We start from the raw sequence: 27,431 nt of genomic DNA, 5'->3' as shown, positions 1-27,431 counted from the left end.
ACGGAATCACCCCAGGTAGTGGAGGAGTCGGTAATGGCTGAGTAGGGGTCTCTCCCTGGGCCTCAAACTGGGCCCCATCAACTGGGGGTACCTGCTGGTTCCCTCACCTTCTACTGTATCTCCCCTCTGGCTAACCGTAGTCTTCCTAGTCATCGTCATCTGTGTATGAAAACACCAACACATAAGTTTAACTTAAATTTCCTATAACTCAGTTCTACAACACGATTTAGATTTGAAAGAAGGGTAACCAACTCTTAAATGCCCTGTAGTTACCTGCTTATATAATATGGTGCACAACACATCTATAAACAAGACCCTACTAGACACGACTTGCAGACTCCCTAGGACAAACTGCTCTGATACCAAGTTTGTCATGCCCCGAACCCGAGGGGCGAGACCAGTACCCGGTACCTCACCTAACCTAACGTACCAACTTGCGATTAAGGGATCGACTCTGAATATATAATGACATAATTTGGCCATAGGGCCACATTGCAAGACAATTTACGAAGCAAAATATAAAACTGAATGGAAACCAGCGCTGACTAAACATCAATATAGAGTTGGGCCGATAAGGCCGTCATAACTACTACAGCTGACAAACCAATAAAATATATATACCAGGCCTACAAGCCCAACATACTGCACTAACTAACATGATATGTCTACAAGCCTCTACTGATGGATGTATTGTGATCGGAACAAGGCCCCGACCTACCCATAACATATATACATACATACAGGAGATATACACAAAATCCTAGACTCAGCAAATCCGAAAGATGTGGAGCTTACTGATCATGCTGAATTCGGTCAACACCTACTGAGGAGGTCTACTCGTATGTTTATTTGAACCTGCACGCATGAAATGCAGCATCTCCCCAGAAAAGGAACGTTAGAACAAAATAATGTACCGAGTATGTAAGGTAATAAAATAACTGAAAGCTGAAACTGAACTGATAATATAATAACTGATAGTAACTGGGAGTCAAAGATGATCTGGAGATATACTTACCTGCTGATACTGACTCAACTCCTTCAATATAGTAAGTAAAATAAATGTCTGGCCCTATAAGGCTCGGTACGTGTAACTGCTCGGCCGTAGTAGGCTCGCTCATAGGCGCTCGGCCATACTAGGCTCTGTACCTCGGCCATCCTGGGCTCTCCCATAGGCGCTCGGCCATAGTAGGATCGGTATATAACTTACCATCTGATCAGAGGTTGCCCAATAAGGGCTTGCCCACCGATTATAGCTCGATGGTGGTAAAAATACTGTAATACTGTATATATATAGACCCTCTGCTCACTTGACTAGAAGAAGACAATACTTAACTGAATATAAAGTCCCGATAAGGGAGAATATTGTAACTTATGACACTAGGATAATGTATATAAATTCGGGAGTTTGAACTTCTCTTTATGCCTCGTTATCAAACACATGTAGTTACGAGATCATGCCAAAATGAAGGAAGGGATTAGCCTTAACATACCTTATCACAATCTTTCAAATCACCAAGTTGAACTCGCCTCTTCGCACCTTAATCTACAACAACAATAATAATACTATCATTAAGTTACGAAAGGTACAACTATCGCATAACGAACGACAAGCTTATTTTGTATTAAAACGGGTAGGATCTCCCCTATAATCCTTACTTCCTCCAAATTCAAAATAACACCAACAACACAAGAATGCAATAATAACAACATATATACATTATTTTCCAACCTTATATACACCACAAAATACTACAAAATAGGCCAACACACCCCAATCTCATCATACACAAAACGACCATCGTAGTAGTATCAAATAACTCGAAAAATGTTACGACGAACGACCATCCCACTACCCTGAATTTATGTGGTGTTTATCCACACCCTTCATCTTCCAAAACTCCACAAAATAGTAGTAAAACACATAGCCCAACAGCAATACAAAACAGTCCGCTACAATTAAAAAACTCGAACTCACGGCTTCCGATCACCGTCCCGTGAGTTCTTACAAATATAGAACGACTTACCATGTATTTACAGTAGAAAAAAATTGATTAAAGAGAGAAGTAAACTTACCTTATTTGTTGGATAACTCAGCTCCTATCTTGTTTCTTCAAGCCCTAGGTTTTACATCCAATTAGAACTTGAAAGGGAGAGAAAATCAATCAGGGTTTGTGGGCAATATTTGGGAGGATTTTTGCAGAGCTTATATTTGGTTATTATGCTCTATTATCAGTCTAATATATGAAGTAAATAGGCATTTAAAATTCCTCTTTGGATGACCCGAACTGGCCCATTTTTGGACTCTCATTTAAGCAAGTAGGTGACATACCTAGCAGTCTGCGCAGTCTCGGAAAAATGCCCATATCTCTCTACTCTGATGTCGTATTGACAAACGGTTTAATGCGTTAAAAATTAAACTCATATATATTCCATTTTATGGGTGGAACACCCCATAACTCTAAGTATATTGGTAGAAAATCACAGTTACATTTGACCCAAAGTTTCAGTAAAACTTATAAACGTAACTTGTGATGACTTTCATCGACTTTTATTCCACAACTCGCTTGAATTCAAAACATAACACACGACTATAATACGACTAACATAAATCATAACATAATCTCATTATCATGTTAAGCACCCTAGTCTCACCCCCAAAAGTACATGTTATAACATTTCCAACTTGTTGACTTTCGACGAAAAATTATTTTCTTCAATACTTGTTGTTCATGATATTCAATATTTGTAACCTCTGAGGTAACATGATTAACCTAATTTATATATTTTCAAATATGATCTCATTTTTTGGTCCTATGATAGTTTGCTCACGACACACTTTTACGTACGAAAATATAGAGTGTAACAGTTCATGCTCAGGAGAGAGGGTTAGTGTCAGATAAGAGGCCCCGTCATTCCGGTAATTTAGAGACGCTTCATATGGAGGCATGGGTACTTATGGTATGAGCACTTTGTTTTAGCAGACGGAATTTTCTGATTTCCAGTTCATTGTTGCTTCGATGTTACTTGTTGGAGGAGGTCATCCTCCCAAGACATTTTATTTAGCACTTCAGGCATCTCACAGTGCTTCAGGGAGTCACGGTCCTACTATGCCTTACTCTGGCAGCCAATATTTAATGTCCATTCATCTCCTATCAGTGCACCACCGCTTCAGAGTCACTACAACGGTTATCCGGCCCGTTCGGGTCAGTTTTAGCTTCAGCAGGCACGGTAGCAGGATGGGAGTTATGAGTGTAGGAACATTGGTCACATTAGTAGGAGGTATTGCCCTAGGTTGTCGAGCAACAGATCTCAGCAGGATTCTCGTGCCATCATACCGGCACCGCTCCACCGCCCGCCCGACCAGCTAGGGGCAGGGGTCAAACTATTAGAGGTGGAGGTCAGACTGCTAGAGGTGGAGGTTAGACAGTTAGAGGTGGAGGCTAGCCAGTTATGGCCTGTCCCAGAGATGTAGTTCAGACTAGTGGGCTAAACACCGATTTTATGCTTTTCCAGCTACGCCTGAGGCCGAGTCATCCGATGTCGTGATCACAAGTATTGTCCCAATTTTCTATAGAGATGCCTTAGTTCTATTTGATCTAAGATCCACTTATTCTTATGTTTCTTCCTACTTTGCTTCATATTTGGTTGTGCCTCATGATTCGTTGAGTGCTTCTGTATGTGTGTCCATATCGGTGGGAGATTCTGTTATGGTAAATCATGTCTATCATTCGTGTGTGGTTACTATTTGGAGTCTTGAGACTAGCGTGGATCTTCTACTTCTTGATATGGTAGATTATGATGTCATCTTGGGTATGGATTGGTTGTCACCATATCATATTATATTGGATTGTCATGCCAAAATGGTGACCTTAGCCATGCCGGGGTTACCTCGAATAGAATGGAAATTGACTCCTGGCCATTTCACCAGCAGGGTTATCTCTTACGTGAAAGCTCGGTGTATGGTCGAGTAGGGGTGTCTAGCTTATTTAGCCTATATTCGCGATCCCAGTGCAGAAGTTCCTTCTAGGGATTCCGTTCCAGTTATCAGTGAGTTTCCAAATGTATTTTCTACAGATTTGCCAGGGATGCCACCCGAAAGAGATATTGACTTTTATATCGATTTGGATCCCAGCACCCAACCCATTTCTATTCCACCATACCGTATGGCTCCACTGGAGCTAAAGGAATTGAAGGAGCAGTTACAGGATTTACTTGACCAGGGATTCATTAGACCTAGTGTAATGCCCTGGGGTGCACCAATGTTATTTGTAAAGAAAAAATATGGGTCAATACGAATGTGTATAGAATATCGGCAGTTGAACAAGGCTACTATCAAGAACAAGAATCCGTTGCCAAGAATTGATGACTTATTCGATCAGCTTCAGGGTGCCAAGGTATTTTCAAAGATCGATTTGAGGTCTGGTTACCATCAGTTGAAGATTAGGGCATCTGATGTCCCCAAGACAGCTTTTCGGACTCGGTATGGACATTACGAATTCCTACTGATGTCATCTGGGCTAACAAATGCCCCTGCAACATTTATGGATTTGATGAACTAGGTATTCAAACCCTATTTGTATTCTTTTGTGGTTGTATTCAATGATGATATCTTGATTTACTCTAGCAGCTGAGAGGAGCATGAGCAACATCTTCGGACTCTACTTCAAACTTTGAGGAATAATCAGTTATATGCCAAATTTTCAAAATGCGAATTTTGGTTAGACTCAATTGCCTTTTTGGGGCATGCTGTATCGGCAGAAGGCATAAAAGTGGATCCTAAGAAGATTGAAATAGTTCAGAATTGGCCTAGACCTACTTCAGCTATAAATATCTGGAGTTTTCTGGGTTTGGCAGGTTATTATCGCCGGTTTGTTGAGGGGTTTTCATCTATAGCATCTCCATTGACCAAATTGACCCAGAAGGGTGCCCCATTAAGATGGTCAGACGAGTGTGAGTAGAGCTTTCAAAAGCTCAAGGCTGCTTTGACTACGGCGCCAGTGTTGGTACTGCCCACACGTTCAGGATCTTATATGGTATATTGTGATGCATCTCGCATTGGGATTGGTACATTATTAATGCAATACGACAGGGTGATTGCATACGCGTCGTGACAATTGAAAGTTCACGAGAAGAATTATCCTGTTCATAACTTAGAATTGGCAATCATTGTTCATGCGCTGAATATTTGGAGGCATTACCTTTACGGTGTCTTGTGTGAGGTATTTACTGATCATCGTATCCTACAGTATCTGTTCAAACAAAAAGATCTCACTTTGAGGTAGAGAAGATGGTTGGAGGTGTTGAAAGACTATGATATTACCATTTTGTATCACCCCAGAAAGGCTAATGTGGTGGCCGATACTTTGAGTAGAAAAGTTGTGAGTATGGCCAGCCTTGTGTATATTCCAGTTGGTGAGAGGCCATTAGCTGCAGATGTTCAGACTTTGGCCAATCAGTTCGTGAGGTTAGATGTTTCAGAGTCTAGTCGTATTCTAGCTTGCACAGTTGCTCGGTATTCCTTGTATGAGTGTATCAAAGAGCCGCAGTATGATGATCCTCATTTGTTTGTCCTTAAGGACACGGTGCGGCACTGTTGTACCAAGCAGGTTGTTGTGGGAGATGATGGAGTCTTGTGGATGCATGGCCGTATTTGTGTTCCTAATGTGGATGGGCTTTGTGAATTAATTCTTGAAGAGGCCCACAGTTCCCGATATTTTATTCATCCAGGTGCCACCAAAATGTATCAAGATTTGCGGTAATATTATTGTGGAGGAGAATGAAAAAGGATATAATTACATATGTAGCTCGGTGTCTAAATTGTCAGCAAGTCAAGTACTAGCATCAGAGACCTAGTGGTTTGCTTCAGAAGTTAGAAATTCCTGAGTAGAAGTGGGAGTGTATCACTATGGATTTTGTTGTTGGGCTCCCACGGACTCAGAGAAAGTTCGACGCAGTATGGGTCATTGTGGACAGGTTTACCAAGTCAGCACATTTTATTTCAGTAGTAATTACCTATTCTTCAGAGCGGTTAGCGGAGATTTACATCTGCGAGATTGTCCGCCTTCACGGTGTGTCCGCGTCTATCATTTCTAATCGAGGTACACAGTTCACCTCGCACTTCTGGAGGTAAGTACAACGTGAGTTAGGCATGTGGGTTGAATTGAGTACAGCATTTCATCCACAGACAGACGAGCAGTCAGAGCACACTATTCAGATATTGGAAGATATGCTTCGCGCTTGTGTTATGGACTTTGGAGGTTCTTGGGATCAGTTCTTGCCACTTGCGAAGTTTCCTATAATAATAGCTACCAATCGAGCATTCAGATGGCTCCACATGAAGCATTATACGGGAGGCAATGTCATTCGCCAGTTGGCTGGTTTGAACCGGGAGAGGCTCAGTTGTTGGGAACCAATTTGGTACAGGATTCCTTGGATAAGATCAAGATTATTCAAGATCGACTTTGCACAACTCAGTCTACGTAAAAGAGTTATGCCGGCCGTAAAGTTCGTGATATTGCATTCATGGTTGGAGAAAGATTATTGCTCCGGGTTTCACCTATGAAAGGTGTAATGAGATTTGGAAAGAAGGGCAAGTTGAGCCCTAGGTATATTGGACCCTTTGAAATTCTTGGAAGGGTGGGTGAAGTAGCCTATAGGCTTGCATTGCCACCTAGTTTATCAGCAGTTCATCCGGTGTTCCATATGTCTATGCTCCGGAAATATCATGGTGATCTGTCCCATGTGTTAGATTTTAGCGCAGTCCAATTGGACAAGGATTTGACTTATGAAGAGGAGCCGGTAACTATTCTAGCCCGGCAGGTCAGAAAGTTGAGGTCTAAAAGTTATCCTTCAGTTCGAGTGCAATGGAGAGGTCAGTCGATTGAAGAAGCTACATGGGAGTCCGAGTTGGACATGCGGAGTAGATATCCACACCTTTTCACCAGCCCATGTACTTTTTTAATTCCGTTCGAGGACGAACTTTGTTTTAGATGTGGAGAATGTGATCACCCGATAGGTCATCTTTAAATTTAATAATTATTTCTTTGTTCTAAAACCTCAAATAGCACCTTTTAGTATTCCTCGACTTGTGTGCGTAATCCATAAATTTGTTTGGAAAGTTTTTATATGTAAAATTGATTAAAATATGAAATAAAGCTTTAAAACTCAACTGAATTGACTTTGATTAATGTTTTGGGCAAACGGATCCGGATCTATGTTTTGACAGTTTCGTTAGGTCTGCATCATGATTTGGGACTTGGGAGTATGCCCGGAATCGAATTCGGAGGTCCCTAGCTCAAATTATCGCCATTTAACGGAAATTAGAAATCTAAAGGCTAAAGATTTCCAAAGTTTGACTGTGAATTTGAATTTATCGATATCGGACTCGGATTGAGATTCTGAGAGTTAGAATAGCTCCGTTATGTCATTTGGGACTTACCTACAAAATTTGAAATTATTCCGGATTGAATTGACATGTTTCGGTGTGAGTTATAGAATTAAAAATTTCATAAACTCATAAGTCTGAATCGAGGTGCGAATTATAGTTTCGACATTATTTGACGTGATTTGAGACCTCAAGTAGGTCCGCGTTATGTTACGAGACTGGTTGGTATATTTGAACGGGGTCCCGATTGGCTTGGTGAGTTTGGGGGTGAGTTTTGAACGAATTTGGGCATTTCGGTACTCAGACGATATTCTGGAACAGTTGAAGTGCGGAGGGCACATTTTAGAGTGCGGAAGTGCAGCCGCAAACTCCCAAAGTGCGGGGAAGTAGTAATTGTGCGGACCGCACTTGAAAATATACGGACCGCACTTGAAATTATGTGGTACGCAGAATTCCTCTCGCGGCCACAAAAAGGGGGTTCTGCAGGTTGGATGGCCTGACTTCGGAAACTTATATCCTTTAATCTATAAGGTATTTTGAGATGATTCAAAAATGAAAGTTGTAGCTCTTTGAATCTAGTTTTCAGAAAAGTTTACCATTAAATATTTGAATATTTGTACAGAAAGTTAAGGTCAAATTACTAAAGTCCGGTAGTGCAGTCACCATAGAAGTATGACCGCACAATTTGGAATTTTGGCCGCAGAACCTGGGATGTGCCACCGCACAAGAAAATGTGTGGTCAGCACAATGGAAGACCAGATTTGTACACTTTATAAATGAGGGTTTCATCTCATTTTTTATTTTTGGACCTAGAGAGCTCGATTTGTGGCGATTTTTCGTGGGTTTTTCAAGAAATTCATCAGGGTAAGTGATTCTAACTCGGATTTGGTTAATATACATGAATATATCATTGTTTTCATCATTCAATTAGCATTTTGAGATGAAAATTAGGAAAAAATTATAGAACCTTCATAAACTATAATTTTTGGATTCGAAGGGCAATCTGATGTCGGAATTCGATAATTTTTGTATGGTTGAACTCGTATTGGAACGGGTGTTAGGATTTTATGATTTTTTGTCGGGTCCCGAAAAGTGGGTCCCACATTAACTTTTGGTTGACCTTTCCGAAAATGACTTAAATTAAGTCTTTTTCGAATTGTGAATAATTTCTAAAGCTCAAATTGAATTGTTGGTAAATAATTTGCTAAGTTTGATCGGTTTGGAGAATAATGTGAAAGGAAAAAATGTGGTCGAGTGATCATTTGAAATTGCGGAACAAGGTAAGTATCGTGGTTAACCTTGACTTGAGGGAATAGAACCCTGAAATTATTTTTTACGTGAATTTCATGTGTAACGATGTATAGGCAAGGTGACGAGTGGCTATACGTCGTCAAGTTGATTATTTGCATATTTATCTGGAAATTATAAATTATTTTCTTTATCATGAGTTAATTATTATATTGATTGTTTATCTCATATTCCTCGCCAAATATTAAGTCTTGAATGCACGTTATAATTGCTACATGCTTATTTGATTTATGTGACTTAATTACTACTTGACATTTAGTATATTAGATATTAAATTATCTATTTTCTCCCTGATTTCCACAATTAATTGTTACTTGTCATTACTTGTTTACTAAATAATTTATAAATATTGTATGCTTTGTTACCTAATAATTTCTTATTGAATGTAATATTTATTGGAGTATTTTTATTACATTTAAGAGATGTTAAGTTATATTGTTGGAGCGGGTTGCACGCCGCAACAGAGATGAAAATGAATATATTGGGGGATCAGGTTGAACGCCGCAATGGATTATATTTTAAGTTTATTTGTTGGACCGAGTTGTACACCGCAATAAAATTTAATTGAAGAATTATGTTGGGGGAACGGGTTGCACGGCCCAACAGAATGAGAAAAGAAGTAATTGGTTGTGACTGCTGAAATAATTTCAGTTATTGTTATTATTATTATTATTATTATTATTATTATTATTATTATTATTATTATTATTATTATTATTATTATTATTATTATTATTATTATTATTATTATTATTATTATTATTATTATTATTATTATTATTATTATTATTATTATTATTATTATTATTATTATTATTATTATTATTATTATTATTATTATTATTATTATTATTATTATTATTATTATTATTATTATTATTATTATTATTATTATTATTATTATTATTATTATTATTATTATTATTATTATTATTATTATTATTATTATTATTATATATTATTATTATTATTATTATTATTATTATTATTATTATTATTATTATTATTATTATTATTATTATTATTATTATTATTATTATTATTATTATTATTATTATTATTATTATTATTATTATTATTATTATTATTATTATTATTATTATTATTATTATTATTATTATTATTATTATTATTATTATTATTATTATTATTATTATTATTATTATTATTATTATTATTATTATTATTATTATTATTATTATTATTATTATTATTATTATTATTATTATTATTATTATTATTATTATTATTATTATTATTATTATTATTATTATTATTATTATTATTATTATTATTATTATTATTATTATTATTATTATTATTATTATTATTATTATTATTATTATTATTATTATTATTATTATTATTATTATTATTATTATTATTATTATTATTATTATTATTATTATTATTATTATTATTATTATTATTATTATTGCGTACATGTTAATGTAAGTGATCTGCCTTAGCCTCGTCACAACTTCGTCGGGGTTAGGCTCGGCACTTATAGAGTACATGGAGTCGGTTATACTCATACTATACTCTGCACTTCTTGTGCAGATTCCGAAGTTGGTCCCAGCGGCGTACTGTAGATTTTGCTCGGATTCAGCTATCAGTGGAGACTTGAGGTATAGATGCACGACATTCGCAGCTTTGAAGTCCCCTTCTACATTATTTTAGATGCGTGCTTTCTTTCAGACAACTTTATTTTTATTCAGACCATTGTTTGTATTATTCTAGAAGCTCGTGCACTTGTGACTCCAGTTCTGGGTTGGTATTTAGACAGCGTTATTATTTTAGATTTTTCACTTTAATTCAGACATTTTTTTAGTTGTTTAGTATCTTTATTAATTAATTAAAATGGATTGTTAAAAATAGTTTAAATTATTCTAACGGTGGCTTGCCTAGCAAGTGAAATATTAGGCACCATCACGGTCCCGAAGGTGAGAATTTTGGGTCGTGACAGTTCTAAGCATATTTAAATCTGCAGTAATATAGTGTGAAGCACCTGAATCTATGATCCATTCTCCAGAACATACATAAGCCATTAAACATGTAGTGATACCTGTCATGTTTGCTTGTGGATTAGTGGTTTCCTTGTTCAACATCCCCAAAATCTGCTTGTATTGATCCTCTATAAAGTAGGAACCAAACTTTGGGGGCTCAGAGTTGTTTCCTCCTTCCATTCCCTCTGGCCTTTTGTCAAATTCAGCATTTCTAGTCATATTATTAGCTGCATACTTCTTCTTTCCCTTGAAGTCACTTGGATAACCAATCAATTTGTAACAATTTTTCTTCAAATAATCTTTTATATTATAATATTCACACTACATAAAAGGTTTTTTTTCCTGTGTATGGTTGTCTTCGACCAACCTGCATAGCCAATGGATCCACCTTCTTTGCCAGTGCTGGAAATGGATTGGACCTTTGACTTTCATCCTCAATGATCATAGCATATGCCTGATTCAAGCTAGGTTTAATAGTTTTCATAAGAATCTGCCTTCGTGTCTGCTCATATGACTCATTAAGTCCACTAGGGAACTGAAGTAACCTCTGACGATACAGATACTCAATGTAATCTCTCGATTTTGGGCAGTCACAACCCGATGAAGGCACTAGGGTATCATACTCCGCCCATAGCTCCTTTAGTTTGGTGAAATATGCTGCAACTGAATTAGTTCCTTGTGAAATTGTGGTAATTTCTCTGTGTAATTGAAAGATACGCACTCGATTCACTTTATCAAAATGCCCATGTAGGTCTTTACAAATCAGATGTGCATTCGATGCATAAACAATCCCGCTAAGAAAGTCTAATGACACGGTATTCATGATCCAAGATAAGACAATCGCATTGCAAGTTTTCCAATAGTAGATTAAAGACAGATTATTTAGAGTTGGGATTAAAATTGAACAAAATTCTGATCTACAAGGGAATTAATCAATAATTGAAATTGCAATGTTCAAGTTCGGATTCCAGTGACCTCATTATCACCGTTACTCAGTTAAATCTTAACTAGTCTTTAATTAATTATGTGACACGAAAATTCATGTCCGCAAAAATATTGATCTAGTATATTTCACAAGGTAAACAACCCTAATTTATTTTGGGTTGTCTCACTTAACTTTTCACCCACTTAAACCATAAATAAACACATCCAAATACAAATCCTAACAAGGTGCATGAAACTTCTGGAAGGAAGGCAGTGACCACATAAGTCCTTGGACCACCACATATACATTTTCCCATCTCTACAATTTGTGGGTAACATTTGTTTCGGAAGTCCAAACATTTGCTAAAAGTAGTAGTAACGTTGTACTGTCATGTTAAATTTAAGATGAGAAACAAGGTCTAGACTCTAGAACCTTCTCCTGAGTTCCTAACTCATTGTTCACTTTTCTCTTCTTTTTGGATGTAGGATTACTATTGCTCTCCTTTGAAACTTCACCGATCTAGAATTTTGTCAATCCTTCTCTGTAATTCGGCCCTCTTTCATGGGCACATCCGATTAGAGGCCGAATTGGCCGTAGTATATATAGACATATATAATTTTAAAAGTTTAACGCGTTCATTAATAAGAATTTTAAGCTTGCACCATCAAATTTAAATCTTGGATCTTCTCTTTGCATTCCACTATCTGCATAGTGTTCGTCTAATCATATATGTTGCATTGACCTTGTATCAATTAATAATTTGCAGTTCTATCGGACAAGAGGGAAAGATCACTATATGACACAGGGTTACTTCACCTCATAGGAGATGATAATGATGATATAGTCAGTTCCTTTCTTCTTCTGTCTGTCCCATTTCAGGTGTAACTTATACTTGTATATAACTAAAGATGTTGCAAAGGAGTAATTTTGTGTTACTATGTTAGCAGGAATTCTGCGAGTTTATGCAAGAAATGATAACAATGATGAAAGCTGAAAAATCTAGGGTAATCTTCCTTCAGTTTCTATTATTGAAATGAAAATCCTAACGTGAAAACAATGTCTTTTCTTTTTGTAATCAGTTGATAATTGAAACACAGGGTGCGAACACCTTGGAGGAATTTCAAGAGCTGTTATTAGACATGACGGGTGAACTTGATATTGATGAATCCCATCAAGTCCGCACGCCAAAGCGAAGACGTGTATAGAGAATGAAGAACCTCTTGGTCGGGAGCGCTTCACCCCTTTAGTGTGTCTACACAACACCAATACAGAATAGACTAACCAAAAAATAAAATTTTATTCGTCTATGATCCTTGATTACGTATAATCTGTTTTGTTTATTTTATTCCATTTTCCGTTCGATCGATATCTTTGTTTAGTTCCAATATGTGAGGATAGAGAAGGCGATCTTCTCTTGCAATTACTCGGTCAAATTTGTTGACGTTTTTTGTTTTTAAGATGAAATAGTCTTAAAATGAGGGTGAATGAGAAATGAAGGGAAAATAAAATTGAGTAAAATTTTAAGTTTCTCCCTCTTGACAATGAGACATTGTCCCATATTGGAAGAGGAAGAGATTTTTGGTGGGTATATATATAATTGCTCTTCTTGTAACTCTTAAAGAGTTAAGAAGAAAGCAAGCCTCGTACCGTCGTCGTCGCTCGCTCGGTTTCGGCTACGGCTACGGCTTCGGCTTCGGCTTCGGTCAAATGATTGATTGATTAATTTTTTGGACCAAATTTATTTGTTAATAGTAAATATTAACGTAAGATTATCCGCATTTGTAACGGATATTTTTCAATCCGTGTATTGACACAAGGCAGCCGCCTAATGCTCTTCCCACCATGATTGTGCTTGCCCCACAAACAAGCTAATGCTTGCTCCACCATGGAGGGTGGACGATTGTTCTTCTTCAACACTGGCTGCTATATATATGTGCAGCAGCTGTTGAAGAAAGACACACATAACACACAAGACATAAACTGAAAACGCTCAACTTTGGCTATACATTGCACTCCTTCCTCTCAGCATTTCCATACGAGTTTCTACTCCTTTGTTCTGCATTGTTTTAACTTCAAACAAAGCAACTGTAAGTGTGATTTGCTACCGAACTTTGTGTTCGCTGAAACACTGGGGTTTGAAGTACCGCTACACCAGTGTGTGATTCGTTCTATCCTGGGAGGAAATAATCCATTACCTTGGGTACTAGGAGGGGATTAAATTCCTTAAGGAAACACTGTGAATTCAGTGGGCTCGAATTATTTATTGTTTCATTACGATAACTTATATTTTGCAGAATTATTATTTACATATACAACAATATTGGCGGGACTAACAAGCTTAAGGAATTTAATAATTATTTCTGTATTTGTGTTATTCTTATTATTCTGCAAACTAAAACCTTTGTAGTTTTGTGTACTCCCGTTTTGGAGAGTAAAACCTTCGTGGTGTTTTGTTGGAGATTAAAATCTACGTGATTTTTACTCCAGTTTGAAAACGTTTATTTGTGTCATTCTTTTACAGAAAAAATGACGACTGAAAACGAAAACCAAGCTATTCCGATGGTGACTGCCAACGCATCGACAAGCCGAACACCGGCGTTGGCACTGGCAGAAAAACCCAGAAAATTTTTCGGGATTGATTTCAAGCGCTGGCAGCAGAAGATGTTCTTCTACTTAACTACGTTATGTCTACAGAAGTTCATCAAGGAAGATGTTCCTGATCTGCCAGATAAAACTCCAGAGAATGAATACTTTCTCGTGATTGAAGCGTGGAAGCATTCTGATTTTTTATGCAAGAATTATATTCTTAGCGGACTGGATGATAATCTGTATAATGTATACAGTAGCGTGGAGACGTCAAAAGAATTGTGGAATGCGCTTGAAAAGAAATATAAAACTGAAGATGCTAGGATGAAGAAATTCGTTGCCGCAAAATTTTTGGACTACAAAATGGTAGATAGCAAGTCTGTTATTATCCAAGTCCAGGAATTGCAAGTGATTATTCATGATCTACTTGCTGAAGGTCTTGTCATCAACGAAGCATTCCAAGTAGCAGCAATGATTGAGAAGTTGCCTTCGTTATGGAAGGACTTCAAAAATTATTTGAAACACAAACGAAAGAAAATGTCCCTTGAAGATCTCATTGTTCGGTTGAGAATCGAAGAGGACAATAAAGCTGCTGAAACGAGAGGCCGTGGAAATTCAATAATAATGGGAGCAAATATTGTTGAAGATAACAAAAAGAGGAAGAAGGCTTCTGGTCCGAAATACAACCCAAGCAAGAAGCGGTTCAGTGGAAACTGCTACAACTGTGGGAAAACCGGACATAAATCTACGGAGTGTCGTGCTCCGAAGAAAGACAAGAAAAGGGGCCAAGCAAACATGGTAGTAAAGCATGATGATGTTGATAACTTGTGTGCCATGCTTTCTGAATGTAACTTGGTGGGAAATCCTAAACTGTGGTGGTTTGATTTCCGGAGCCACTCGCCATGTTTGTGCAGTTAGAGAAGCTTTTGCTACTTATGCTCCTACTGGATCCGGAGAGACAGTTTATATGGGAAATGCTTCAACAGCAAAAGTTGAAGGATATGGGAAGATATTTCTGAAAATGACTTCTGGTAAGGTCATGACTTTGAACAATGTCCTTCATGTTCCCGAAATGAGAAAGAATTTAGTCTCTACTGGACTTCTTGTTAAGCACGATTTTAAATGCATTTTTGTGTACAACAAGGTTGTCATTAGTAAGAATAAAATATTTGTAGGAAAAGGTTACCTCACCGAGGGCCTTTTCAATCTGAATGTAATGGTTGTGGAAAACAATAATAATATTTCAGCTTCTTCTTACTTACTTGAGTCAAATAATTTATGGCATGTACGTTTGGGTCATGTCAATTATAAAACCTTGCGGAAAATGATTAACTTGGAAGTACTGCCCAAGTTTGAATGCGAAAAATCAAAATGTCAAACATGTGTGAAATCTAAGTATGTTAAACATCCTTATAAGTCAGTTGAAAGGAATTCAAATCCTTTAGACTTAATTCACACAGATATTTGTGACATGAAGTCAATACCATCTCGTGGTGGAAAGAAGTATTTCATAACTTTTATTGACGATGGTACTCGATATTGCTATGTTTACTTACTGAATAGTAAAGATGAAGCAATAGACGCATTCAGGCAATACAAAAATGAAGTTGAAACGCAACTTAACAAGAAAGTAAAAATGATAAGAAGTGATAGGGGTGGTGAATATGAATCTCCTTTTGAAGAAATATGTTTAGAATATAGAATTATTCATCAAACAACAGCCCCTTACACGCCCCAATCTAATGGGATTGCGGAAAGAAAGAATCGCACATTAAAGGAGATGATGAATGCGTTGTTGATAAATTCTGGTTTGCCACAGAACTTGTGGAGGGAAGCCATTCTTACGGCTAATCGAATATTAAATCGAGTGCCCCATAGCAAAACACAATCCATTCCATATGAAAAATGAAAAGGAAGGAAGCCCAACTTGAATTATTTTAAAGTGTGGGGGTGTTTGGCAAAAGTGCAAGTTCCTAAACCCAAAAGGGTAAAGATAGGACCGAAAACCGTTGATTGTGTTTTCATAGGATATGCGACAAATAGTAAAGCATATCGATTTCTGGTTCATAAATCAGAAAATTCCGACATTCATAATAATACGGTTATAGAATCAGATAATGCTGAATTTTTTGAAAATATATATCCGTATAAAAAGGAATATGAGTCATTTGGTGAAGGATCTAAATAACCTCGGGAAGAAACAAAAGAAAGTACATGTAATCAGGAGGATCCAAGACGTAGTAAACGTCAAAGAACGTCTACTTCATTTGGACCAGATTTTGTGACTTTCTTATTGGAGAATGAGCCTCAAACATTTAAAGAAGCTATGATTTCTTCGGAATTATTGTTTTGGAAAGAGGCAGTCAATAGTGAAATAGAATCCATATTGAACAACCATACATGGGAATTGATTGATCTTCCTCCTGAAAATAAACCTTTGGGTTCTAAATGGATTTTTAAGAGAAAAATCAAAGATGATGGCACTATTGATAAATTCAAGGCAAGACTCGTAGTCAAAGGGTATAGACAACGAGAAGGTCTAGACTACTTTGATACATACTCTCCAGTTACAAGAATTACGTCCATACGGATGTTAGTAGCATTAGCTACAGTGTATGGTCTTGAAATTCATTAAATGGATGTTAAGACGGCCTTCTTAAATGGAGAGTTGGAGGAAGAAATTTACATGGAACAACCTGAAGGGTTTGTGGTTCCAGGTAAAGAAAAGAAGGTATGTAGACTTGTTAAGTCTCTTTACGGACTAAAACAAGCACCCAAACAATAGCATGCGAAATTTGACCAAACAATGTTGTCAAATGGTTTTAAGATAAATGAATGTGATAAATGTGTGTACATTAAAAATGTTCCAAATCACATAGTCATTGTTTGCCTATATGTGGATGATATGCTGATAATGAGTAATGACATTGTCAACATAAATGCTACTAAGCGTATGCTCAATAGCAAGTTTGATATGAAAGACTTGGGAGTTGCTGATTTAATTTTGGGAATTAAGATCCATAAGACTCCTCAAGGTCTGGCATTGTCACAATCTCATTATATTAAGACAGTACTTGAAAATTTCAAGCACTTGGGCTTTAAAGTTGCAAAGACTCCAATTGACGTGAATCTTGCATTAGCAAAGAATAAAGGCCAAAGCATATCACAATTGGATTATGCTCGTGTGTTGGGATGCTTAATGTATATCATGAATTGTACACGACCAGATATAGCTTGTGCTATAAGTAAACTGAGTCGATATACGAGCAATCCAGGCCAATCTCATTGGATGGCAATGAAACGAGTTTTGAGATATTTAGAACATACCCAGAACTTTGACATGCACTACAGTAAATTTCCTGCGGTGATTGAGGGATACTGTGATGCAAATTGGATCACCGGTTCAACTGATTCTAAGTCCACGAGTAGATTTGTATTCACTATTGGTGGAGGAGCGGTATCTTGGAAGTCGTCCAAACAAACATGTATTGCCCGCTCTACAATGGAGGCTGAATTCATAGCCTTAGATAAAGCCGGTGAAGAAGCTGAATGGCTCCGGAATTTCTTGGAAGACATTCTATTTTGGCCCAAACCGTTGGCACCAATATGCATACATTGTGATAGTCAAGCGACAATTGGAAGGGCTGGGAGCGTTATGTATAACAGTAAATCTCGTCATATACGACGAAGACATAAAACCGTTAGGCAATTACTCTCTAGAGGAATTATCACGATTGACTATGTAAAGTCAAGTGATAATATGTCGGATCCACTTACAAAAGGCCTAACTAGAGAGGTAGTTGAGAAATCATCAAGGGGAATGGGGCTATGGCCGAGAACAAGTCATTGTGGCGGTAACTCTACCTAGAAGACTGGAGATCCCAAGATCGAGGTTCAAGGAGATCAAACAAAGTCATTAATGACGGTTCAACATTGTCAAATAAAATTTTAGTCCGTTCTCGTGATGAGACAATGTTCAGTACCAAGGATAAAGCATTAAGGCTTTTTAATAATTTCTAAATTTGATACGGGGTATATCAAAAAGTGTATCTACAGGATGACACGTTTAGGAATCACCTATGTAAGTGTGAAGTGTTAGCCCCTTCAAGGAGAACTTTGTAAGGCCAGTTCTCTACGCACTTATGAAACCAGGCAGTGTTCATGGCTGAAATGAACACAACAATGAGAACCAAAGACGGTTAAGGGTTGATTGTGTGACTTATGGTTGTCTAGGTATACACCAAAGATCGACGGTTCAAAGATATCAAATCTACCGATTGACCGAGTATATCCGACATAAGTTTACTACGGAAAGTTCAAAGGGAAACCTACTTATCCAGATGCGATTAATCCTTGTTTGTAAATCACGCAGTTTTTTTATGCATACTTCCGTGATATAGCCATTCCCCATTCATGTGGGGGATTGTTGAGGTTTTTTGTTTTTAAGATAAAATAGTTTTAAAATGAGGGTGAATGGGAAATGGAGGGAAAATAAAATTTTGAGTAAAATTTTTAAGTTTTCCCCTCTTGACAATGAGACATTGTCCCATATTGGAAGAGGAAGAGATTTTTGGTGGGTATATATATAATTGCTCTTCTTGTAGCTCTTAAAGAGTTAAGAAGAAAGCAAGCCTCGCGCCGCCGTCGTCGTCGCTCGCTCGGCTCGGCTCGGCTTCGGCTTCGGCTACGGCTTTGAATTTGGATTTGGATTTGGTCAAATGATCGATTGATTGATTAATTTTTTGGACCAAATTTATTTGTTAATAGTAAATATTAACGTAAGATTATCCGCATTTGTAACGGATATTTTCCAATCCGTGTATTGACCACAAAGCAGCCACCTAATGCTCTTCCCACCATGATTGTGCTTGCTCCACAAACAAGCTAATGCTTGCTCCACCATGGAGGGTGGACGATTGTTCTTCTTCAACATTGGTTGCTATATATATGTGCAGCAGCTGTTGAAGAAAGACACACACAACACACAAGACATAAACTGAAAACGCTCAACTTTGGCTATACATTGCACTCCTTCCTCTCAGCATTTCCATACGAGTTTCTACTCCTTTGTTCTGCATTGTTTTAACTTCAAACAAAGCAACTGTAAGTGTGATTTGCTACCGAACTTTGTGTTCGCTGAAACACTGGGGTTTGAAGTACCGCTACACCAGTGTGTGATTCGTTCTATCCTGGGAGGAAATAATCCATTACCTTGGGTACTAGGAGGGGATTAAATTCCTTAAGGAAACACTGTGAATTCAGTGGGCTCGAATTATTTATTGTTTCATTACGATAACTTATATTTTGCAGAATTATTATTTACATATACAGCAATATTGGCGGGACTAACAAAACTTTCGCAACCAAACACGTGATAATGTTGGTAAACTCACTTATTTTTTCCTTCCACTTTTTCTTCTTTTGTTTTCTTTTTCTTCTTGTCCAGGGGGGGATTGAGTTCGTTTGGGTCATGATAATAATAAACCAATTGCAGTTAACTTGCTTCAAGTAGAAAGAAAATTCTTCATTGCACTTGCAATCTATCTGTTTCAACCTCCATTTATTTTATTTTTCTTCTAAATTACAGTTTGCAAATAAAACACTGCAGCAATTGCTGATATTTTTCATGCAACATTAAGAAAATGTTTCAGAAAAAATGATACAAAAACAAATGTAATTAAATAACTCGCCAAACTACTTTGTAACAAAGCAAATCAAAACCAAGTACAAGTCGATTTATAATCAATTTATGCAATTTATCAGTTTGATTTAATTTTTCGGTTTTTCCTTGAACACCCCTTCCACCAAAGTCTCCTGAATTGCTTTTGCAGCAGCAATCAGCAATTTTGCTTTTAAGATTCAACAACTTTTTCCTTATTCTTCAACTTTTCCCAAGAGCTTGTTTGTATCTATTGAAAACTATATCTTGATGACATAAAGACAGATGCTGGGGGTTAATATCCTCCATTTTCAGAATTCAACTTTTCAATGCATTATGGTGTCCACCGGGGGAGCTAGAAATGGTTACAAGCTTATTGGATCCAAACAGGATCTTAACTCCGCAACAACAAACACATTGTAATCTCACAAGTGGGGTATGGGGAGGGTAATGTGTACGCAGACCTTACCCCTACCTTGTGACGATAGAGATGTTGTTTTCGGTAGACCTTAATTCCAATGGGGCAAAAACCAAAATTTAAGGACAATAGAAATGGTTACAAGCTTATTGGATCCAAACAGGACCTTAATTCGAATGGGGAAAAAACAAAAAAATTAAGGACAAAGGACAAAGAAAAGGTTGGAATGAAACCAAATTCGCGAACTGTTAGACTATTCTGCATTATAGATTTTCCCATTATGAACATTATGATCTTCAAATGTTTGACATAACTTAAAACTCAAAATGCGATGTATGTGAAGGTACCATTGAAACAAGCTTTTCAGGAGTCTAAATATGAGATCTTGAACCAAAGACCAAAGAGCAAGCGTTATATGTTTTAATCAAATGGCTAGAACTTTTTATTGCAACAATGACAATCAACAATAACACTCCTTCAACCATATAGCATTAACCAATCTTACCGCAATCTCCATAAACCCAATTTACAAATGTAAAAAAAATCAAATGAAGAATGACACAAGGAACGACGTATCTGAATTTACTGAACTACCAAAACTTTTCTTACACATGAATAAAAGAAACGGATGCTGTACACAGGAACGATGTGCAGTGCAAGGCTACTTTTTTGAAGAGATTGCTCACCAGTGTTTTGACGTTGACTTGGGAAACCATGATACCGAAGATTCTGACTTGCATCTTATTGAAAGATTGTACACCAGAACTTGAACAAGATATGTGTCTCACTGTTCAGGTTCAATGAATAAATAGTTCCAATCGGAGATTATAATACTGCAATTTCAGTGTATGGGTTTGGAAGAGCAAAGCAAGCAGAACTAGAACTGGAAAACGAGCTCTGAAGCTCAGGACATGGTTCAGGAAACACATTTTCAGAAGATCCCGATACATCAGAGCATAACCATGGTGTAGAAGGGTCGGAAGAAATGGAGAAAGAGATATTTGATAGACATATTGAGGTGAAGGGAGATTCAGATAACCCAGTGAAATTGCCTGCTATCGAAATATTCGTACCAACAATGTCCTTAAAGGTGATCCCACTAACTACAGGTAATGAAGAGGGATCATATTTCTCATCTGGATGCGAATCATAGTAACCTGTGGCCCTGATTCCCACTTGCACATTTTCCATAACCACATTCATAATGAGAATATCTCTGATGTAACCACCCCTTCCTCTTGCTGTCTTCAGGTCAATCCCGAAAAGGGAGTCGTGTAGGGAAATGTGCTCAACAAGCACATTGGAGATACCACCAGACATCTCACTACCAAAAGCCACAGCAGAACCTGCAGACGACTGTAACCTCACACCTCGAATGTGGACATTTGAGGTAGGTTTCCCATAGGAAATACCATACTCATCCCAACCGCTTTTGAGAACGACAGCATCATAACCAATGGTAATGTTGCTGTTTTCAATGCAGACATGCTCAGACGAATCTGAAAAAGTACACATAAGGTTGCATGTTATGTAGGTCTAAACACGTGGTGTATCAATTACTTAGAAACAAAGGGAATAACATACATGTTTTCACAAAATCAACAAGCCTAATTGTTTCACTTTATCATCACAAAAAGACAAATCTGTTCCAAGCTCATGTACCAATCATATGTATATTACTCAGGCATGAAGAATTAGCTACTTCACTTTTATTTGCACAATTAAAGTCTAAAGAAATTTGTATCTATGATGCTACAAGGAAGCTCTTATCATCAAAACTCAGATTTTAGCAATATCTGGAAAGCTAGCATTTAATCTTTACGAACAGCTAAATTTGATCTGCAAAAGTTGTTTTTGTGGTGCTTGAGAAGCTTCCATCGTAAGACACATTCTAGATAATTTTGAAGACCCATGAACACTTAACTGATGAATGTCTAAGACAAATATAGCTTTTTAATTAGCTTGGCCATTTAAAAACTAAGGCGAAAGATTTTATTTTTAACCAACCTGGGACGATCCCATTAGTGTATGGGGAGTCTTGTGGAGAATGAACCGTTAAGTTCTGAATGATCACATTACTGCAAAACGTAAAATTCTCTTAAGGATTAGCCAAACCCAGATCTTAACACAAGCAAGAAGTATATGAAACGTTAAACTCCTTATAGGGGTAAATCAAGTTACCTGCAATATGCTGGGCGGATGTTCCAACCAGGAGCATTCAAAAGGGTCAAGTTTGAAATAACAACATTTTTGGAGCTAACAAACTCTACTAGATGTGGTCGAGTATAATTTAAGGAATGGGAATTGAACATCTCCCACCATATAGAGCCCTGGCCATCAATAGTCCCGTTGTTACCTGCGAAATTATTAGAAATCAGAAGGTTGCATGAAGGTGGGACAGAGAGAAACATAAAACTAAAAATCCGCGTAATGAAGGAATTCCTACCGGTTATTACAACATCAGTTAAATTATTTCCAGCAATCAAGCTGCGGTATCTTCCATATTGTGCCTCAATACCTCGGCCATAAGATGGTAAGGCATCAACTACATCCCAATGAGCATAATCCTGAATATTGAACACATAAAATATTTACCATGACATGCATTAAGATGATCCAAATTGATAGATGGATAAAAATTGAAGCACTTATCTAAACCATCATTAGCAACTAAAAATGTAGTTACTAAAATTTGAGTTACTGCAGTATAGACAACATATCATGTCGAAAACCTCTCTATTGGAGTTACCACGAATATGTCAAGAATTCATTTTATTTGTGAAACAATAAGCCATAGAATCTAATTCCAAAATGCCAATGTATCTCGTGCTTGAAACCACTTGTTGATCGAACCTATTACACGACTACCGAACTTTTCTTTTCCAGAAAAAATGTTTTAGTTTTGCTAAGGCTAGCCTTTTTGGCTAAAACACAAATATATATGATTAGAAGTGCAAAAAAAAAAAAAAGACATGCAGGCAAAGACCAGTGGCTAACCTCAGATCCTAGAATAACGGCATCTTTTTCCAGGAACAGCGTAAGGTGGCTAGTAAGATTGATGCTTCTTGTCAGCCACTTGCCAGCGGGAACATAGAGCTGCGCACCGCCCTTATCAGCAAAGGACTTGAGATAGAAAATAGCATTCTGAAAAGCTACGGTATTTATAGTTTTCCCATCCCCCACAGCCCCAAAGTCCAATACTGAGACACTGTGAGGTCTGGGTTTCAAAGGCTTATTGAACTTGCATTCTCCATCAAGCTGAGCTTCAGTATGTAATATACAATGACTGAATGCCAATAGCAAAAGTAGCACTGCCTGGAAACAAAATCAAAGAGAAATGGTAAATCATTCATCATCCAGCATATTACTACTTCTAAGCTTTCACAATCATGTAAAAAGGGCAGCCCGGTGCACTAATCTCCCGCTAAGCGCGGAGCCCGGGGAAGGGCCGGACCACAAGGGTCTATTGTGCGCAGCCTTACCCCGCATTTTTGCAAGAGGCTATTTCCACGGCTCAAATCTGTGATATCCTGGTCATGGCAGCAACTTTACCAATTACGCCAAGGCTCCCCTCAAGCTTTCACGATCATGTAAGCTAACAAAATCTATGTCAATTTGCAGGCAAGATATTCAGGCATGAAGTGCCAAAGTGATGCAGAAGAGTGGTCAATCCCATATCGTAATTTAACATATTTTGGCAAGTTTCACTTTTAGCACATCTCGCAAATAAAAAATTCAGGTCTTTGGCTGCTGTTTTTTTCCCTTCCACATTCACATTCTTTTGTTCAAGAGATTTAACAGGAAAATAAAATATGTAGAAAGCAGATGACCACATTGAAAAAGCTTTAATCTTTGCCCACATTCAACAAAGAAGAACCCCAATTACAAATTTTAATCACAAGTGAACTCCTACAAAAGTAGATGTCACAAAGGAGCAGGTAATACCAGTAGAAAGAACACAGCTAGATATTATTTTCCTTTTATAGAAAAAGAACTCAACTTGTTAGAGACTTCATTGGAGCAAAAACGCTGAACAATTTTAAGTTCAAAAGGGGAGGAGAAACAAAGAAAACAATTTATGAGAATAAAAAAGAAAGAGAAAATTGATAACTTGGTCTAACTTATACTAGTACTGAAGCAAAGTCAATGTATACCAGTAGTGACTCCCTATCAGATCCAACTACCAAGATTGATGGGCTATAATACAAAACAAATTTCATTCTTTTCCGTGATAAGTAGGAAAGTAAAGGGTAAAAAAATCAAAACTTTATGATTGCAAAATAACATCCAAACAAAACTTCAATCCAACAATTCTTGTTTTGGGAAAAAAGGACAATGTAGACAAAACAATAGGCACCCTAGTTGGAGAAAAGAAGAGATCAAGCGAATCTGTAAAAAATCTGTCACAAAAAGGCAATTCAGAGCCTCTCTTCAGCAAGAAAAAGAAGAGAAACCAAACCAATTGAACAAATCAATTTGAAGAATATAGATTGCCACCAAATAAAATACCCAGTAATATTTCAAGTCAAAATGTTAGACTACTGACGAGGAAATCAAGATTTAGTCCAAAAACAAGACACCCCTAGTAATTATTCAGTGAACAAATACAAGAACACAAATGATAATAAATAAACAAACGTACTTACTAGCCTCTTCATGATTATATTCTGTGTCATAGTGTCATTCACAAATCTGAAACCACCCCTCTTCTCCAAAAAATGCTTATTAATTTTGTAGAACCAAAGTGAGAAGAGGGAGGATGAAGAAGGGATGGTAGAGAAAATAAGAGGGTTGTATGTTAATTGTATGATGATGAGAGAGTGAGTGGCAATTAAGGAGAAAAATAAATAAAATACTAGTAATAAATTAAATATGGAACTAATACTACTAGTAGTACTACCAATAGAAAAGAAAAACGGACGGTAAGAGAAAGGGACAGCGAAGAAATAGAAAAAGACAGCTCTTCATCTACACATATTAACACTATAACAACACAATGAATATGAAACAATTTTGGTTTGGTTCATTTTTGTAATGTTTTATATGGGGTTTAGTCTAACAAATAATGGAAAGAAAGGACTACAGAATAATCATATTTAATTCCCATAATTATTAGCCATTAATCACTCTTGTAAATTTTAGTCAATTTTCTAACGGACATTGCCGACACTCAATCAGCACAACTTGAAGCAGTAAGAGGCATTGACTGTTGTAACTACTACAGTTATAAGCATGACTTTAGGTAATAATACTAAAACAATTAATAGGTTCCTAATTCCGCCAGGTAAAATTTCTTTACCAGTTTTGTCCTAAGAGATCCAGCTTACTGGTCAATTTGTATCAATTATAGGGAGTATCCCGATGTTGACCCAATGACTCCTTCCGTCGAATTGAATAATCGATATTTACATTAAACCATATTAATTAATTTTAATTAAAAATAACAAAAAAAATATACAAGAATATTATATATTTATTAGTTTTGTATAAACACTAAAATGTATAATAGCATGTTTGGCACTTTTTGCCAAAAATTGAGTTGTTTGGCTAGCTTTTGGAAGGAAAAAAAAGTACTTTTGAGGAGAAGCAGAAACAGTTTTTGAGAAGCAGAAAAAAGTAGCTTCTCTCCAAAAATACTTTTTTGAGAAGCACTTTTGAGAAAAATACACGTAGAAGAAATTTTCAAAAGTTTGGTCAAACACTAATTAATGCTCAAAAGTGCTTTTCAAACTAATTAACCAAACACAAATTGATTCTCACCAAATGCACTTTTTTAAAAAGTATATTTCAAAAAATCACTTTTAAAAATAAACTGATTTTAGAAGCTTGGCCAAACAGACGATAAGTCTCCCTATCATCATTGTAGTAGTAGAAACTAAACTACTTTCGTCGTACGAAATTTGTAATTAAAAAAAAAATCTTCACTAACATAAGTCTAGTATTCGAACCTCGAATATAGAACTATCCTTTGTATGGGGCTGAACCCACTACACTATAGTAGACTTTCTATGACGCAAATCTGAATTAATCGAATTGGTGAGTTTGGGGCACCAGTTTAACTTGTTATATCTAGTTGGGTCTTTTTCTTATTACGGTGGTGATTAAATTAATTTTATCGTACCCCAACTATTCTACTGAATACTTACTCGTAGTACCTCCCTCAACTATTCTAAAGAATACTTATATTGGTATATATCGTCACACATCTTTATAAGAGCATCTCTATATAACAACACTTCACTATAAAAATGAAGTTTTTCCGGAACTAATTTTTATGTTATGTTATAATATATGTTCTATATAATAGTATTTCACTATAATATCTAAAAATATTCGAAACAAACGAGTTTGTTACAAAGAAGGTTTGAATAATTTTGTCCTCCAAAATTTAGAGGGATGGCTAATAAGGTCATTCTTAGGAGGAGGTTGCATGTGCTTGATGAGAATTTAGGAGGGGGCCACACCAATGATGTGTGGAAAATGCAAGGCTGGCAACACTGAACTAGCCAGATCATATAGGGGTATGCCGTAGTGGGCTGGATCCCCCCACCACCCCACTCCACCCCGGTGGGTCCTGCTCTTGTTCTTTCTTCTACTAATAACACACATAAAAACAGCAAATGTCATGACCCAATTAGAATAGCCTTGCTGTTGTGGTCCTCCTTGTCTCTTGTGCTCCGTTGAACTCAATCTACCAATTATTCCCTCTCCCTTTTTTATTCTTGTGCTTTTCCGGTTAGTCATATTCTTTTAAACTAATTGCCTGCTCTAAAAGATTTTAAGGTGGTGTTTGTTTCAAGTTTTCCTGTCAGTTTTCCTTAGCCTGTTTGTTTAAAATGAGTTATTTCAAAACTTAACTATCTAAATAAAGTTACTCCGGCCTCCTACATGTTTTAATTAAAATAGCATCAAACGAATTACTTCTTTTTCTAACATCTATTTGGTGCATGCACAAAGTGCAAGTAAATTCTTTTTTTCAAGTCAAGGTGTAAGGTTACAACAGTTAAATCAATTCGTAATTAAAAAATTTACTCGTAAGTTGTATTTGATGTTTACACTAAATTATATTGTTAATGTTTTATGGTCAAAATTACAAACTAAGGCGACAATATGTTACTTATTAGCTTGTATATTTTAATGATAAA

The 27,431-nt window shown here is 36.7% G+C and overlaps 1 protein-coding gene across 1 annotated transcript; it reads right to left on the bottom strand.

Moving 5' to 3' along the window:
- Window positions 1-20,704: 20,704 nt before the first annotated feature.
- On the bottom strand, window positions 20,705-25,148 carry LOC107776286 (putative polygalacturonase). The gene is made up of 6 exons (XM_016596164.2): window positions 24,933-25,148; window positions 23,284-23,601; window positions 22,733-22,853; window positions 22,468-22,642; window positions 22,294-22,364; window positions 20,705-21,785 (listed from the first exon to the last, which is right to left on the bottom strand). The coding sequence occupies exons 1-6, from the start codon at window positions 24,960-24,962 to the stop codon at window positions 21,112-21,114; spliced, it is 1,389 nt and encodes a 462-aa protein (XP_016451650.2). The 5' UTR covers window positions 24,963-25,148; the 3' UTR covers window positions 20,705-21,111.
- Between the last annotated feature and the right edge of the window lie 2,283 nt (window positions 25,149-27,431).

Source organism: Nicotiana tabacum, chromosome 19, assembly GCF_000715075.1.
Source record: "Nicotiana tabacum cultivar K326 chromosome 19, ASM71507v2, whole genome shotgun sequence".
NCBI classification, from domain to species: Eukaryota; Viridiplantae; Streptophyta; class Magnoliopsida; order Solanales; family Solanaceae; genus Nicotiana; species Nicotiana tabacum.
Note: the sequence above shows the minus strand (reverse complement) of the source record. Positions and strands in the feature narration are given on the sequence as shown.